Raw genomic sequence first — 15,378 nt, 5'->3', positions numbered from 1 at the left:
CGGTTCTGCTAGTTCTACCCTCTCGTCTCTCATTGGCTCTCTGCCGCTTGTCACCGGAGAGTCCGCCTCCTCCGGTTTCAGGCCGTGACCCCATTGGGCGCCTTAGGGAGCTGCCCGCCGCGTCGTGCGCGGGTTGGCTCTCCGGGCTGTCCGTCGGCGCAGTAACCAGGCAGCGGGTTGCGGTGCGCCTGTTTCCACGTCAGTGAGAGCGGTGCGGAGCCGGTTTCGCTTGCTCGTGCCCGGGAGGACCCCGCGCTCGGCGGCCTCGCCGGGACTGCCGCCGCCTCCCGCGGCCGCCGGGAGGGAGGGAGGGGCGGACAGAGGGAGGGCCGAGCTCTCCCACTCGCGGCGCCGCCCGCCTGACCGATATGTGAAGCGGCCGTCGCCGCGGGGAGCAGGCGCCGCCATTTTGGATGCGGGGGTCAGTGCCGGGCGGCGAGTGCCTGTCGCGATACTGTCGCGACGCGGCGGCGGGCGGGCGGGAGGCTGCGGCGGGGGGAACCGTGCGGTGCCGGCGGGGGGCGTGGACGGAGCCGAGGCAGCCCCGGGGGCGGGCAGGGGGCCGGGGGCAGGCCGCCGCGGGGGGTGCAGCGGCCCGGGGGGGAGGGGGGGGTTGGCAGCCGCCCCCTCCGCCCCCGGGCGGTGACGTGACACGCGTGGCGTCCTGCCCGGGGTGCCCCCGGGGCGGAGGGCGGCCGGGCCGGGCCGGGGGTGCTGCCTGGCTCCGGGCAACGACCGCCCGCGGCTGGAGGCGTGAGAGAGGAGCAGGCTCGGGGCTGGAGCGGGGCTCGGGGCCGCAGCGCCCGGCCGGGCCGGGCCGGGCCGGGGAGGGAGGTGCCGGGCGTGCACTGCGCCTGCACAAGCACCCGCCTCCCCTGCGCCGAGTTGGCTTGCTTGAAAATCGGTGGAAACAGAGACTTTTCCCAGCATATAGCCAGCTGCTTAGCTGTTGCAGGAGGAAGGCTCAGAGCTAACTTAGGGTGTACGTTATGAGTTCAGCTGATACCGTGTTTCTTAGTTTCAACAGTATGAAGTAACCGGAAGAAAGAAAATCCCCCTCTCCATATTTACCTTAGGTTTCATTTTTATTCTGCAGTTTTGACAGATGAATGTGAGTTGCCTTCTCTCCTTGATTCCCAGGCACTATCTCGCTCTTGCAACTAAATGTGGAGACTTGGGGGAGAAGCCTGTCCCACCTTCCTTTCTGATGTGCCACCACTGTCATGTTACTGCTGCTTAGCTTTTAAAGGGCATTCTTAATTGCCCAGAATTTTGGCATCACTGGACTGCACAGTTCCTTGTCATACTTCTAAGTTAATACTTTTCTATTATTTTTGTCTAGGCATTAGGAGCTAGCCTTTGGGGAAACATCCTGAGTTCTCTGAACTTTTACTGCCTGTTGTGTTTATTGCAGAGTAATTATTACATGAAAAAAACAAGCAAGTTAAGTTTCCTGGTAGAGATTCATGTACCTTTTGTGTGCGGTTTAGAAGGAAGAAAAGGAGCTTTTTCATTGTCAGCTGGGCTTCTGGGTAACCTAGCTAGCCCTGAGTTAGGCAGGGATTGTTTGTGATTCGTCGACCGAAGGGTGTTGTGTGTTCTGTTTTGGTAGCAGGGTATTGTATCAGGACTTGAGTGGCCAAATCTAGGTCAGAGGCCATGTAGATTATTGATGCATTACCATAAACAGAGCAAATTTAGGTCAATGGAAGCTTACTTTGAAATACTGCCTTTCTTGCATATGTAGTGATTATGTTGGTTTTTATTATGGCTATTTATTGGAGTAGTTTCACCGGGTTTGAGTCAGTTACCATAGCTGAAGGCTAAAGTTAGTGGTAGGAAGAAGTGACTTGATGGAATTCTGCTAGACTTTGTCACTTCTGATGCTAACACTTGCTTGTTTCCAGAAGAGTTGCAGACATTTCTCTGCAGGGGAGGGAGTGTTTCTTAAAAATGTACCTGGGACTTATAGAAATACCCAGGAAAAATTTGGGTTTCTATGCACTGAGATGTTTTGGGGTAGCATGTTCCAAGGTTGAGCGGTGGAGTGTTCAGTGCACGTGTGAGATAACGTTTGCAGATGTAAATCTTGTCAGTGTTTTTATATGAAGATTTCACATCTGCTGCTATCTCAGGAGTCTCAGAATAGTGATAATTACTGTCCATAGAACATTGCTGAAGGCTTTGCGAAGCATATGAATGTTAGATTTTGTTCTTTTGTGACATGCTCAGACATCTACCTTTTTCCACTCACAGTGTTCCTACCTTGTTAGCAGTGAGGCTGTGAATGCTAACAGCTTCCCTGTTTCTCGTGGTGGGCTGGGCAGCTGTGTTGCTTTGGTTTGGAGCTGTCATTTTCACTGTGCAGCCTGTCAAAGTTCTGTACAGGAGTGAAACCTGAGGACTGGTCTGGAGATTTAAGCAGATGTATGAACCTATCATGAGAAAGAAACAGGAGTTTATGTAGGACTAACTGAAGAGACAGGGAGCTAAAAAAGCACTTGAAATTTAATAGGTACCTGTCCTGTTTTTTCTGCGTAACTCAAGACCACAAAACTTAATCTATTTGTTTCTGTACCGAGTCCACTATCTTGTGTTTGATTAAAGATTGCTTTCAAGAAAGACATCTAGTCTTGATCTGAAGACATCAAGAGGTGTTGGAACCATGACTCTGCTAGGGAGGTTGTTTCAACTTTGTTAATAATCTTCAGCATTAGTAGTTCTGTTAAGCTGTCCAACCAGCAGTTATACAATATCCCACTCTTCAGACCACACCTTTGTAACATTAAGCCTGAATTCATGTTAGCAATTTTTTTGTATGTTGAACAAACATTTAGTGGTTTTGTTTGACTACCACCGTGGTCTTGTAAACCCAGCTGATCATTCAGTGCTCATCTGGTAAATCTTGTAACTTTCTCTCTGCAGCTTCACAGCATTAATTTCTATCTTAAAACATCTTTCAATACAGTTACATCTATACTGAGCTCTAAAGTGTGAGCAGTTGCTTGTGGTGAAGATACAGTTGAAGGAATGCATACTGAAATTATCCAATAGTTTAAAAGGGGTAGGCTTTGGGACGTGTTGAGTTTAGAGAAGCTATTTCCATTGCTTGAAATAAACTTTTAAACTTCTACAGGGATGGATGGTGCTTTTGGTGGGTATAGCTTACAAGATGGCATCTCTCTGAAAATAGTTGTCTGGCTTTCTGCCCCACCCCATAATTATTTTCTGTTTCCTTCTCCAGCACACAGTTGCAAAGGTCCTTTGCATGAATCAAGATAGTAGGCTATGGTTTAGTTTGGAATGTGTGTGTGCTATTGCTTGGTTAACTGCAAGCTTGAATGTAAAGCAGGATTTTCCCCCATCTTTACCCAGTGTTTGTGGTGAAGTGGGCTGTATGTGTCATGTTCAGAGATCTGAGAGTGAATTTGTGTCTCCAGCATGACAGGTTACTTCAATTGCATTAGACCAGTAGGTTTTCTGGCATGTGTAAAGTGAATTTTTGTACTTTCGAATAAAGCTGCATTTAATGGAATCTGCAGTGAGGAAGAGAGTGCATTCTCATCAAGTCTTCTCAAATAGTGATGAAAGGATATAATTGAAAAAAAAAAAAACAAACCCTTAAGTTTTGCAGGATTTTAATATGTCAGGAGAGCCCTGCCAAGCAACATGGATTTTTTGCACTCTTGCTTGCAAGGATCAGCACATTCAGTTTCCCAGCAGGTTAAAAGGAGAAGGTGGGTGTTGAGGGTTTGTGTCTATCTTCTTCATATTTTGCTGCTTGGAGATAGCACCAAGTTTGGGAACTGCTGAGCATTGTAATTCTCCTACATTCAGGATGGACTGAGTTTAACAAACTTTTCCATCTTGATTCTTTTAGGTTAAAAGCAGAGAAGAAACAGGAGTCCTACAAGCAGATTCAGTAGTATGCAGAATAGCATTTACGCTTTGGCATCACTTCAAATATTGGCGGAACTATTAAGTATCTGTGTATGTGCAAGGCATGTGATACATATGTCTGGTATTTCTTTACTGCTTTTCCAAATCAGGTTGGGGGAGCCTTTGTTTCCATGTCACTTTGCTAAATGCCTGGAATGGCACTACAGAGTTTACATGCTCAATATTGTTTTGTAACAGTGAAGACAGGAAAAACTTGAGTTTTGACAAACTTGAATGTATAAAGTATTTCCCCAAAAGTACTTCTGTAGACCAGAGTTTTGATCCCTGAAACTGCTTGTGTAGAAATATACAGAATATTGGAATTACTGAAAGAAGAAATAAATAAGTGAGGAATTTTACATGGAGGAGAAAATCTCCCATTAATGCCTTGTACTAAAACAAAGCAACATACTGAAGTAGAAAAAAATTGTGATTAAGGGTATCTTTGTGCAATATTTTAATGCAGTCATATAAATAATATATGGCATAAGTTACTACTGAGGATGGGAACATCTCTCAAGCATTAGACACATGAGTAGGAAGAATATCTGGTTCTGTTATATACAGCTGTGAAGGGAGGGTATAAACCTTTGTTCTTCAGGGCACAAGCAAACTACTTGGCAGAACTATTTGTTTATTTTTCTGAATCATCTAGTAGTGAATGAGATAAACTATGGATCTCGTCTGTCATGGCAGTTCCTATATTCTAAAATACTAATTTATTGTGTAACACTTAGGAATACCATTATGTATAATTAATCTAATGAAGTAAGAAACGGTTTTGCCATAAGATTATTCATCCTATTGTAAATGTACAAAAAACCAAAACAACAAATCTGATGCTTTCCCTTGATTAAGGTATCTTTTTATAATATTTTGCATTCTTTCCATTATTTACAGAGTCCTGAAGCAAATTAGTCTCTTTCACTCAGAGGGTATTTGTATATTTGAAGTGTTGTTGATAATTCAAACATGTTAATTAATGTGAAGCCTGACAGATCCAGGTTGTATGTTCTGAAATTTCTGTGGTGGTGTTTCTGAGGTCTGGAGTAATACACCAAAACTGTTTCCTTCCAGCTTTGCTTTTGCTACATGGTCAAAAATCCTTCTTGTATTCTCTGTGTTTTGTTACCCTCACCCCCCCCTCCTCAACTGAGTCCTTTAAATGAGCCTGTCTGATTTGAAGTGTTATGATTAATGTTTCATCTGTTTTCACTCTTTTGCTTCCCTGTGGATGGCCTGTTGTGATTTCAAGCTGGATTCCTCATTTTCCTTTCATATCTTCTGAAAAAGTCTCATTACTTGGCTACCATTTCACTAAATCCTTATCATTTGTAGACATGGTATCATCTGACTCTCTGGCCTCTTTATAAGTCCTGTTTATTCTTTATAAACAGTCATGTCTGTTCATTCCCCTCCATTCTTATTTCTTTATGCTTGACTGTATGTGGGCTACAGCTAGTGTAGAGCGAACAATCCTGTAGTAATCCAATCTTTGTTTCTTTTTCTCAGACCATTACAAATATTTCCTGCTTGTAAATTCTTTTCCCCTCTTCTGGCACACTCTCTGGGTACATCAGTTTAAGTTTTGCCCTGTAAGACCTCAGGCTACATGAAAGTAAATGTCTGCCTTTAGCTTTCTCCCTTTTTCTCCCCCTGTTCCATCCAGTTTTGTCTCTAGTTTTGCTCATTTCTTTGTGGGGTCTTTCCCATGACTCTCTTACTTGCCCACTTTCAAGAAAGCTTTTTTCATGAAGCAAGTGTGAAATCAACATCTGTTATAAATTACTTTATTTTGTCGAAGTTTAAAGTCCCAAAGAGTTTTGCTCTAGCCAGGTTATTCAAGCCACTGATGCTTGTTTAACAGAGTACAAGATTGGCTTTGTGCTCCGTGTAGAGCTGCGGGACTTTGCATAAGTACTGGAGATGCGTGCGTTACTGGATTGTCATGTATGCCTGTGCTGGTACCCTAATACTTTATCTTTCTGTGGACTTACATAGACTGGAAAAAAACAAGGAATGGGCCTTGGTAAAGTTTTCTCTTGCTTCACAGATGCCCTACTATAACTAACTGTCTGCTCTTGTGGTCTTGAAAACGCACTCTGTGGAAAAGCAGCTTCCTTTCGTCTTCCTTTTGACAAAATAACTGTATTTGTCTGCATGCACAAAACAAAGATCTGAAAGAGTTTTCTGCATCTTTGCAGGCCTCCTGCTTGACTAGGGCCAACTTGCTGTTTCATCTGAAGAAGAGAATGATTCTAAGGGGCTGGAGATTAATTTGATTTACTGTTATTTTCAGGATTGTCAGGATGGTGGATAAGAACATTTACATTGTGCAAGGTGAAATCAATGCGGTTGTGGGAGCCATAAAGCGTAATGCTCGATGGAACACTCACACGCATCTGGTAAGTTACCTTGGATTGTTGCTACCTGTTCATGCTATGGCAGAAACCACCTGGTTTTAGAAAAGTGCCTCAATTTTTTTTTAGCACTTGTTATAGTACTTTTGTAAGTAAAGTTGGAATAACTTTCTGCATTGTTTCATGCTGAGCAATTTTGGCTTCTTGTGTGCCAGTGAGTGTAAGAGGTACAAAGCTGGAAGTCTTCTACCTATATGCCCTGTAAACAAACAAAAAAATCCACATTGTATTCTACATGGGAATCATCTCATTGAGACTTTTATCGCCTGGCATGTCAGGGATTTTGAATATATGGTGTTATTTTATTTAGCACAAAGTTTTTAGACAGTCTTCATCATGAAAGCCATGAAATAAAAATTGGGGAAGTCATTATATATAGGGTATTTCTTAATGTTTCATATGGCGTAGTATCTTTTTTAGCTCTGTGTTGTGACTGCTAGCTATATTCCTGACTGAAATCTGTTAATAGTTTCAAACCTGTTTTGTTAAAAGCCATTAACACAAGGTTTCCATGTCTAACGATGCATTGGTCAGTTTATGGCTTCCACAGTGTGAATGTGCGCATGTGGCATACTGTATCTGTGGTGCACTTCAGAATGTCACATGAATAGCAGATGGCTGTCATACAGCACAAGTGGTTTCAGTTTGTTAAAGAGCAGGGGCCTTTTTTTTTTTTCTAACAGGCATTTCTTCATTAGAGCTCACTGCCATCTAGTAGGAGGTGTGGCTACAGATGTAAACAGCTCAGAGAAACTGCTGCTTCTCCTTATTTTAATATCGTAAAGATAGACTAAGGCTAAAGGATGCAGCTATTCATATAAATTTTGCACTGTGATTCTTTCTTCAAGTTATTTTAATGGCACCAAATGTCATTGTATTTCTGTTCCCATTGCAATCTGCATAGATTAACATTATAGCAAATCCAGATGAGCCATTTCAATATGGTATGAGGTAGATTTGCTCTGAAATTTATTGAACAGTGGAAGGCTAATCAGAAATACTTTGAAGGACAATAAAACCAAACCAGAATGCTCAGTCTTGAACCTATGTTTTGACATTTGAGCTGTATGACACTGGGGAGAACTAGCAGGAAAATAAAAATGCTTCTCCTGATTTTGATGGAGTAAACACACTGACAGCGATAAACTCAACACACAGTACTTCTGTGAATATGAAGGTGAGGTCTTTACAGACCTGTTATTAAGATTTGTCTTCAGCAATATGTTTGCCTCATGTATGACTTCCTTCCTTTATATAACCTATAGGATGAAGAAAGGGATCCCCTGCTGCATAGCTTTAGCCTCTTAAAAGAAGTACTGAATAATATAACAGGTAAGCTTATACAGAAATCAGCAGGTATGTATACCTGCTAGGATATATGCAAATAAATGCACAGGTGTGCTTGTTTGTCTTATTTACTATCCAGAGGACATATATTGAATAACAAGAAAAGAGCAAATATGTATATACTTTTAGACAAATAATACCAGTGTAAGCTAGTACACAAATACCACTGCTGCCGCTGTCTGGATAGCATTACGTATGTGTGTGTGTGTGCGTGCCTATATATATATTTTTTTTGTGTGTATATACACACATATTTTTATATATAAATATGCATGTTTCTTCAATATACTGAAGCTTGTAGTAACATATGAAATCTGGCGTATTATTATGCATAGTCTTTCTGTGCTTTGTTTATGCTTTCTGATCTGTGAATGATGGGAAAAATCTGCTTAGAAAGTAGCCTCCCATTATCTGTTTTCTCCTCACATTCTTTGGTTTGTTGGTTTTCATCATCTGTTATCAGTAATAAGTGAAGCACAGGCTTCACTTTCCATTTGGGTCTCTCGAATCTTGAAGTGAAAGGCTTACTTTGTGACCAGTTGTACTGAAAGGACCTGGAAGTCTATATTGATTACAGAAGTAGAACACAAGGCTGTGATGGGTATTCTGACCAGTTCTTTTCCTCCCAACTGGTCTTTCTTCCCTTTCCCCCCACATTTTCTCTTTCTGTAGTTTCAGGAGTGATTGTTTGAGTGTAACCTAAGTATATGTTGAGAGTCTGGAAGTGAGGCTAATCCTGAGCTGCATGTGCATTCTGCCGGTTCTTCCCAGGATTTGTCTTGCTGATTGTAATATTTGAAAGTAAGCTTTATTTCTGGTCCCTTTATTACAGTGAGAGTTCAGAACTGCACTCAACCTAAGTTTGAGATGGACTTTTTGCATTCCTGATTGTGAAGCGTGTCCATTCTTGTGTCAGTGCTGAGCCTGGAATCCCATAAAAAGTATGTTCCCTAGAAGTGCAGTAGTGCCGATTCCAGGTGCTGACAAGAGGTGCTGAGGACATGTGCCAGTTCTAAGGCCTTGTTCCTTCCTCTTTTGTGGCTGCCTGTAAGTGTAATGCTTTACTTTTCTTTGTCAGGTGAACTTCCCTTGGTTCTGAGCCAGACTGTTCTGTCAGGTCATGACATCTTAGGGAACTCCTGCACAGCTTGCATTTCTAGGTAGTATCTTTGTTCTGGATGTTATGCTTGTACCCAGACTACATGACAGTCTGGATTTGTGGGTTTTGTGTAAGCTCACTCATCTTCTGTAGGATATGCATACAGTCACCAAAAGCATTTTGGGAGGAAATTTTCCTTCTCTCCCTTCTATGAGAGAAAATTTTCTTTAAAATAAGACTCCTGAAGTTCTTTGCCATTATTGCAAATATCTCTCCTCATCAACAAGAGCAGGGAATGTCAGGATGCTCAAATAAACGCAGTATGGGTAAATATCAGGGACTGGCCATTTATCTAGAGTAGCTAGATACAATGTGCTGTTGACTTGTTGGGTTAAAAATGCAAGCCCGCTCTCTGCTTGTGTTAGAGAAAGCAAAGTTTAATGTACCGAGAGATTCAGGGACTCCCTGTGAGTATTAGTCATCATGTAAGTGTGGTTCATGCTGAGATAATAATTGCTTATATGTGGTGATGATAGCGTGTTGGTTTGACTACATGGGGTTCTTTTAAACAGGTCGTTTCAGCTTCAGTGACTGCTATTTACTGACTAGTGTCTTGAGATAGGACATCATTGCTATGCTCCACTTTTTTCAGTTTTAGACATGGACTAGTTCACAAGCAGTGCTTTGAACGATGTAGAGTCTCCTGCCTCATCTTCCAGGCAATGAAAAGTCCAAGCTTAGGTTTTTTTGTGGGTGGTTTGGTGGGGGGTTTTTTGGGGATTTTTTTTTTTATTTTTTTGCCTAGACCTTCCTTTCATGTCTCTTTCATTAGCTCATGGAAACGCATTGCTTTTATATTTAAATTTATTCAAGCTGTAATCTTTGACATTTGAGTTAGCTTTTAGTACAATTTTGCATTTATAGTAATATATATTATGTATTTTCTCAATCCCCCAAGAACCCATTTTAATCTGTTCCGGATGCAAATTTCAGGCTGCCTTGTCCCATCTCCCCTCTTGCTCTCGCCCTCCCTTCCCCTCCCCCATGGAGCATGTTTGATCAGGTGTGGCAGGAATATCCACTGTCAAGCTGCGCCCTTTATATTAGTCAATATTATCCTTCCTTCCCTCCCACTCCCTTCATTCTCCTCTGGGCTTTACCAGTTGATTTATAATTTTGGAATTCTCATCGGAGTCTGTAATACAGTTTGTTCATTATTTAACCAAAACCTGTTTAATGAGCAAAGAGAGGCAATGTAAATGTTAGGCATGTTGCAGTGGAGTACCTTTTGTTCTCCTCTGAGCTAGTGGGTATTAACTCTGTCATGACTGTGATGCTGAAATACCCTGGTCAAGGGTATAAAAATGCACCGTATGCCTCCAGCAGCTAAAGATTCCCATTTCAAGGTATTGCTCCTCCAGACCAACTAAATTACATAATGTGTTTTATTTGATTACCAAAATAATAAATGCTTGCCTGCAACTAGGTAGTGGTATCCCATCCCATTGTGATGTCTAAATGGGCTCTTGAAGGAAGCACCTAGAGAAGATGCTGTTGCTCAGCACAAACAATCCCATGATTATGGTAAGAGTAACTTCACTTCCACAGTTCAGCATACCCAGCTAAGGGCCTTAGGCATGAGTTATGTGGAATGATGTTGCTCTTTAAAATCCTGACAGAGAAACTTAGTTTCTCTGGCAATTTTATGTAGATTTATAAAAATAGTTTAATAATTTGAAAATGAACAGCATGTCTGCTCTGATCCACCATATTTTTACACTCTTATGGGATGCATATATTTTAATTATTATTGATAGTAGTTGACAGAACCTCTGTTTTTCCTTTCTGTTTTTCAGGCATCTTGGGTGACACATAAGTTACTCCAAGATAAATTTAATAGCTGAATGATTGTTGTACTAAGATAAGCACCGTAAGCTTAAGTTAGATGTGGTGTCTCATATTTCCAATGCTTAGAATCAGAAATCGGTGTCCTGAATTATGACCATATGGAAGCAGTCACTATCAAGCTTTGTCCATGCATGCAAAATTGAAATACAGCTACATCTTCAAAGGTTATTTTAAAGCTGATGGAAGCCTTGGTATTGATACAAGTTTGGATCTAGGGTCGCTGTCACCACAACTTGCATTTGACTGCTTTTTAAAGTAAGCTGAGTATCTAGAAGCTGAGTATCTAGAAAATGTGTCTGGATGTTGAAGTATTTGTTCATTTCATCAGTTTTGTTATGGATTTAGGTCAACAAAAGGAAGCTTCTTTTTGACATACAGTGACAACTGAGCATCTTCTCTTTCATGAGTGTTTCCAACTTAGGATGCTCTTGAGCTCACTAGGGAGAGGGTTTATTACCACAAATGGCTGGAAATATGAATTAATTATAAGCTTGCTTTTCCATGATCTGATGAGGATTGGGTTTCCTTAAATCTTGCTGTGGCTGTTGAAGTCTTCAGACCATTCCAGTATGATACAGAGGTAAGAGCAGGTACTTCTGTAGTTGTTCTCCTCATTGCAGAATTTGTGCTTTGCTCTTGTCTGGGGAGATGAGTCAGTAACCAGGATTTTCGTGACTGAAGTACTGCTTACTGGTGTGTAGGATGGCTTTAGGACAGAAAATGACTGAATACAACTGCCTTGTACAAGTCAGTACTGCAGTGGGAGAAGCAGGTGTTTGTGGAAAGTGTGTGCATCGAGAGTCTATTTAAATAAGGTTTAAACTAGGTAAACACACCTGTGAAGAGGTGCTTGTGTATATTTTAGGTCCGTGAGTGCCAGACTGGAAGGTTTGAGTCCTTTTATCCTCTGGTGGTTCAGAGTTAGTGCATTTAAACAGAAGCTGCAAAGTAAGCTGTTAGAAGCACTCTGATTTCATGCACATTCATGACATTTTAAATGAATGCTTGTACAGTGGGTTCAGAAGAATCTTTTCATGGCTTATTTCAGACAAGAAGCTGCTGCAAATCTCCATCTTTAGAGGGTTGGCTGGGGCATTAAGAGCTGGCTAAAGGTCAAATGACTGTAACCGTAAGAGAACCTTTGCCCAGTGTACTGACTTAATATACTTGTTACTGTAGCCTCCAGTTTTTTGGTATGTAGATTTGATTGCACACTCATTTTCTCATGTCTGAGGTCTGGAAACTCTGTTTTTAGGGAAAATCTGACATTCATATAAAACCGTCCACGAATTTTATCCTGATTTGGGATTAATGTCTGAACTTTTTCTGAAATATCTAGTTTTAAGAAATGGTAAATCAGTGGTAAATATAAACGTGTGGCCTGTTCTCAGTGCTATTGCAGTGCTGTTGCATAGAACCCGAGATATTCGTTGTGGTCTATTCAAGTTAAGAAATCAGAAAAAAAAAATGGGTTTGGTTTTTTTTTTTTTAAAGAAGTGTAGGAATTAGATTATATGGATGTGTGATATGTGCAGTGCTGCGGTGCTTGTTACTTTGCAGATAAGAGCAATGCTGTATTTTATTTATTATTTATATCTTGAGTTTCTTCAAGAAGTGCCTGGACTTATTAGGAAATAACAAGTACTGATGAACTGTAAACTGTGATACTTCTCCCTTTGTTTGCATTGAAGGATTGCAATGTTATCTAGAGCAGACATTAAAAAAAAAAATCACCTAAGCTTTTTTCTGTTACATATCAACTTCATATAAAAGATCTACAAGACTCGCTGGTCTCCTAGATTATGTCTGTTCCTGTGATAACTTGAAAAAATTTTTTTTTTTTTTATTTTTTAAATAAGAGGTGTCCATACATGTTAACTTGGTATTTTGGAAGACCAAGCAACTCAGACTAACATTTAGCTTTTATTGCATTCTCTATAAAACTTTTAAGAATGGAAAGGGTGTAAAAAAGGTTAGGAAATTGGTAAAGTAAGGTTTCTTCCATAACTTTAACACAGCCTCACTGTAATTAGTGGATGGCAATACAATTTTAGTCCATATCAAATGACCTGACACAGTATACAGAAGTGGTAATTAATTTCTCTTAATATTTTCTGTCACCTTTTTGCTATTAAAAATATGAAGATTAAGGTGACAACCTTTATTTGATGCTTTGCTTGCAGGCTGAATCCAGACTTGATTTTTGTGAATTGTGATCAGACAATGCAGTAGAAGTTGTCATTTTAAAAGCAAGTTCCTAGTCTTCATGAATGCAGGCATCCTTCCAAGTGCGCAGAGAATGTAAACCAATGCAGTATTTTTGCTTTGAAGGTGCAGGTAGCTCCAAATACTCTCTTTGAGAGAGATTAATCTTCTTTTTAATCTCACTGTAGCATCAAATGAATCAAATGACTTTTGGCTGAGGTCTTTGAATTTCCTTCAGATAATAGGTTTCCATTGATATTTTTGGCATAGATTTTCTTGGTGTTACTGGAGAAATAATAAACCCAGGTGGTTGCTAATTTTGTGCTTTACTTTTGAAGCGATTTTCCTGGAGTGACACTAATATGCCCTAGGAACGGTAGCTGCACTGGGGGTCCTGGGATATGAACTTCTCAAGCCCAAAACTAACACCAAAATTGTCATAATTTTTCTTAAGATTTAGTTTATTTTCTGTATAAAGGAAGAACGAGGAGGAATGTGCTTGATAAAGAATAACTGTTAGTAGTATTTGTGAAGCTTATAGATGCACTAAGACAAGCACCATGAAGTTTTCCAAGGCTTTTCTGCTGTGTGCGGGACAGCATTTATGCAGAGTGTGTGAGGAGTCGGGTATGGATGGGGTCACTCTGAACTCTAATTGATTTTGTTGAATTGTACACTGAGCCATTCAACATAGGTTACTGAATCAAACTGGGACTCCTGAGAAGGGGAAGCTTGTAATTGAAAGATTGTACAACTAAGACTGAACAGACAGAAAGGGCTAAACTGCAGTTGTGTAGCATCCTTAATTTGATAACCTTTTAGCTCTTGTGTTCATCTTCTATTTTGTGTTTCTGAGTAGTAAGAAACTTACTGAATAAATTCAAAAGAAGTGGAGTGACTCTGGGAATATCTAGAGCAAAAAAACCAACAAACCCAGTAAGAGCCCTTGTCTTCACACAGGGTATTTCTGCCCTTCTCTTAAAGTCAGGACATCTGAACTGTCCCTTCTGCAGTCTAGCACCACCACCCTTGCAACACCACCTAAGCATCCTTTTATTATAGTTCTTTGGGTGCAATTTAAGACTAGAGCTTGGAGCTTAACAGTCTTCCATCTGTGCATGGCTAATGACTGGCAGGTACAGGCAGGAGGTGGTGCTGTTGGAAGGAATTGTTTCCTGACCCCTAATCCTTAAGGACCCAAGGATTTAGATGGACAAGCACTCCTGGCTGTTACTTGGCAGAGTTCCCACAGTGGGCTTGTTCTGTAACACCAGCCTTCTGTTACCACTGCAGGGCTGGGCTCTGAAGAGCTGCCACATGTGCACCGTGCGCAACTGACTCTCTCTTGTTCCACGCTCGTTGAGCAATTACTTTCCCACTTGTTGGGCACTCCATTATTTCCTTCAGTTACTGCTTCTGTGTGAAGTAGAGCCATAAAGGAAATGGCCTAATGTACATACATTAGAGGGCAATAAATTGCAGTTTGATTTGGTAGAAAGGCAGTACCAGATGCTCCGTTGAAGTTAAGGTTCCGCTTAAGTCATCTGTGGAGCTTTTATTCCAGGTTTTTTTGATGATGATATCTTTGTTTTGGTCAAGACTAGTTAAAACGAATTGTGGCCAATTAAGAGACATTAAGGCTAAAGACCTCTGGAGGTAGGAGTATACATGAAATTGCTGAATTCCAGTAGAAGTTTATTAAATAGATAGCTCTTCTGTCACCTTTCCTTCTTTTAACTGTGTTCTCTCCTTGCTAAACTGCTGCCATCTAACCTGTTAAAAGCAATGTCTCAAAGGTGATTTACTTCAAGGAAGCAATAACTTGTGTCAGAAAGTGCAGATGCATATTTATATAGTTGCATAATATGTAATAGGGCTGCCAAGAAGCATTGGTCATACATACACAATAAGCATGCTGAAGCATTCCTCACCTCAAAGAGTTTGTAGCTTAAGAGGGTAGAAGCGGAGAGAAGTCATTATGTATACAAGTTGTTAAACACTTGAGGGTTTTTCTTAATGACTACTTCCATTTGTCTTTTAAACACAACGTTGTTCGCTGACCCCTAATATGGTTTATAGCAAGATGTGAGTTTGAAGGAGAGGTTTGAAAGAAGATCCAATTGGGCAAAATGTCCTTTTTTTCAGGAATAGTGCAGGGATGTGTGATAAAGTGCTTCTTCTCTCAATAATTTGTGTGGAAGAAAAAAGCCAGCAGGAAGAGAGGTAGAACAGGAAGGATTTAAAGGTAAGTATAAAAGTAGCAGAGTGATGGAGAACATTGTTACTAAAATAACAAGTTGATTGGTTAGGGAACGTGAATAGTGAGGGTATGCAGTTGGTGGCTTGCCCGTTTGAGGTAAACTCGCAAGAGCTTTTTCTTTTTAAGGTGACTGTACATAGCTTGTCTGCTATCTGACTGTTGTGGAACAGATTATTGCTGAAGGTGGGTTGTTTTGGTTT

At 40.9% G+C, this 15,378-nt stretch overlaps 1 protein-coding gene across 2 annotated transcripts in view; it reads left to right on the top strand.

Moving 5' to 3' along the window:
* Positions 1-389: 389 nt before the first annotated feature.
* GBF1 (golgi brefeldin A resistant guanine nucleotide exchange factor 1) overlaps positions 390-15,378 on the top strand; it is a 113,513-nt gene continuing 98,524 nt past the window's right edge. For both annotated transcript variants that reach the window (XM_075717938.1, XM_075717936.1), the window contains exons 1-3: positions 390-421; positions 6,239-6,344; positions 7,625-7,691. In XM_075717938.1, the coding sequence (XP_075574053.1) occupies positions 414-421; positions 6,239-6,344; positions 7,625-7,691 (181 nt within the window). In that variant the 5' untranslated portion in view covers positions 390-413. The remainder of the gene's footprint in view (positions 422-6,238; positions 6,345-7,624; positions 7,692-15,378) is intronic.

The sequence above is a fragment of the Pelecanus crispus genome, chromosome 10, assembly GCF_030463565.1.
Source record: "Pelecanus crispus isolate bPelCri1 chromosome 10, bPelCri1.pri, whole genome shotgun sequence".
In the NCBI taxonomy this organism is placed as follows: Eukaryota; Metazoa; Chordata; class Aves; order Pelecaniformes; family Pelecanidae; genus Pelecanus; species Pelecanus crispus.
The sequence above is the reverse complement of the archived record's forward strand: the minus strand, read 5'-3'. Positions and strand labels throughout refer to the sequence as shown.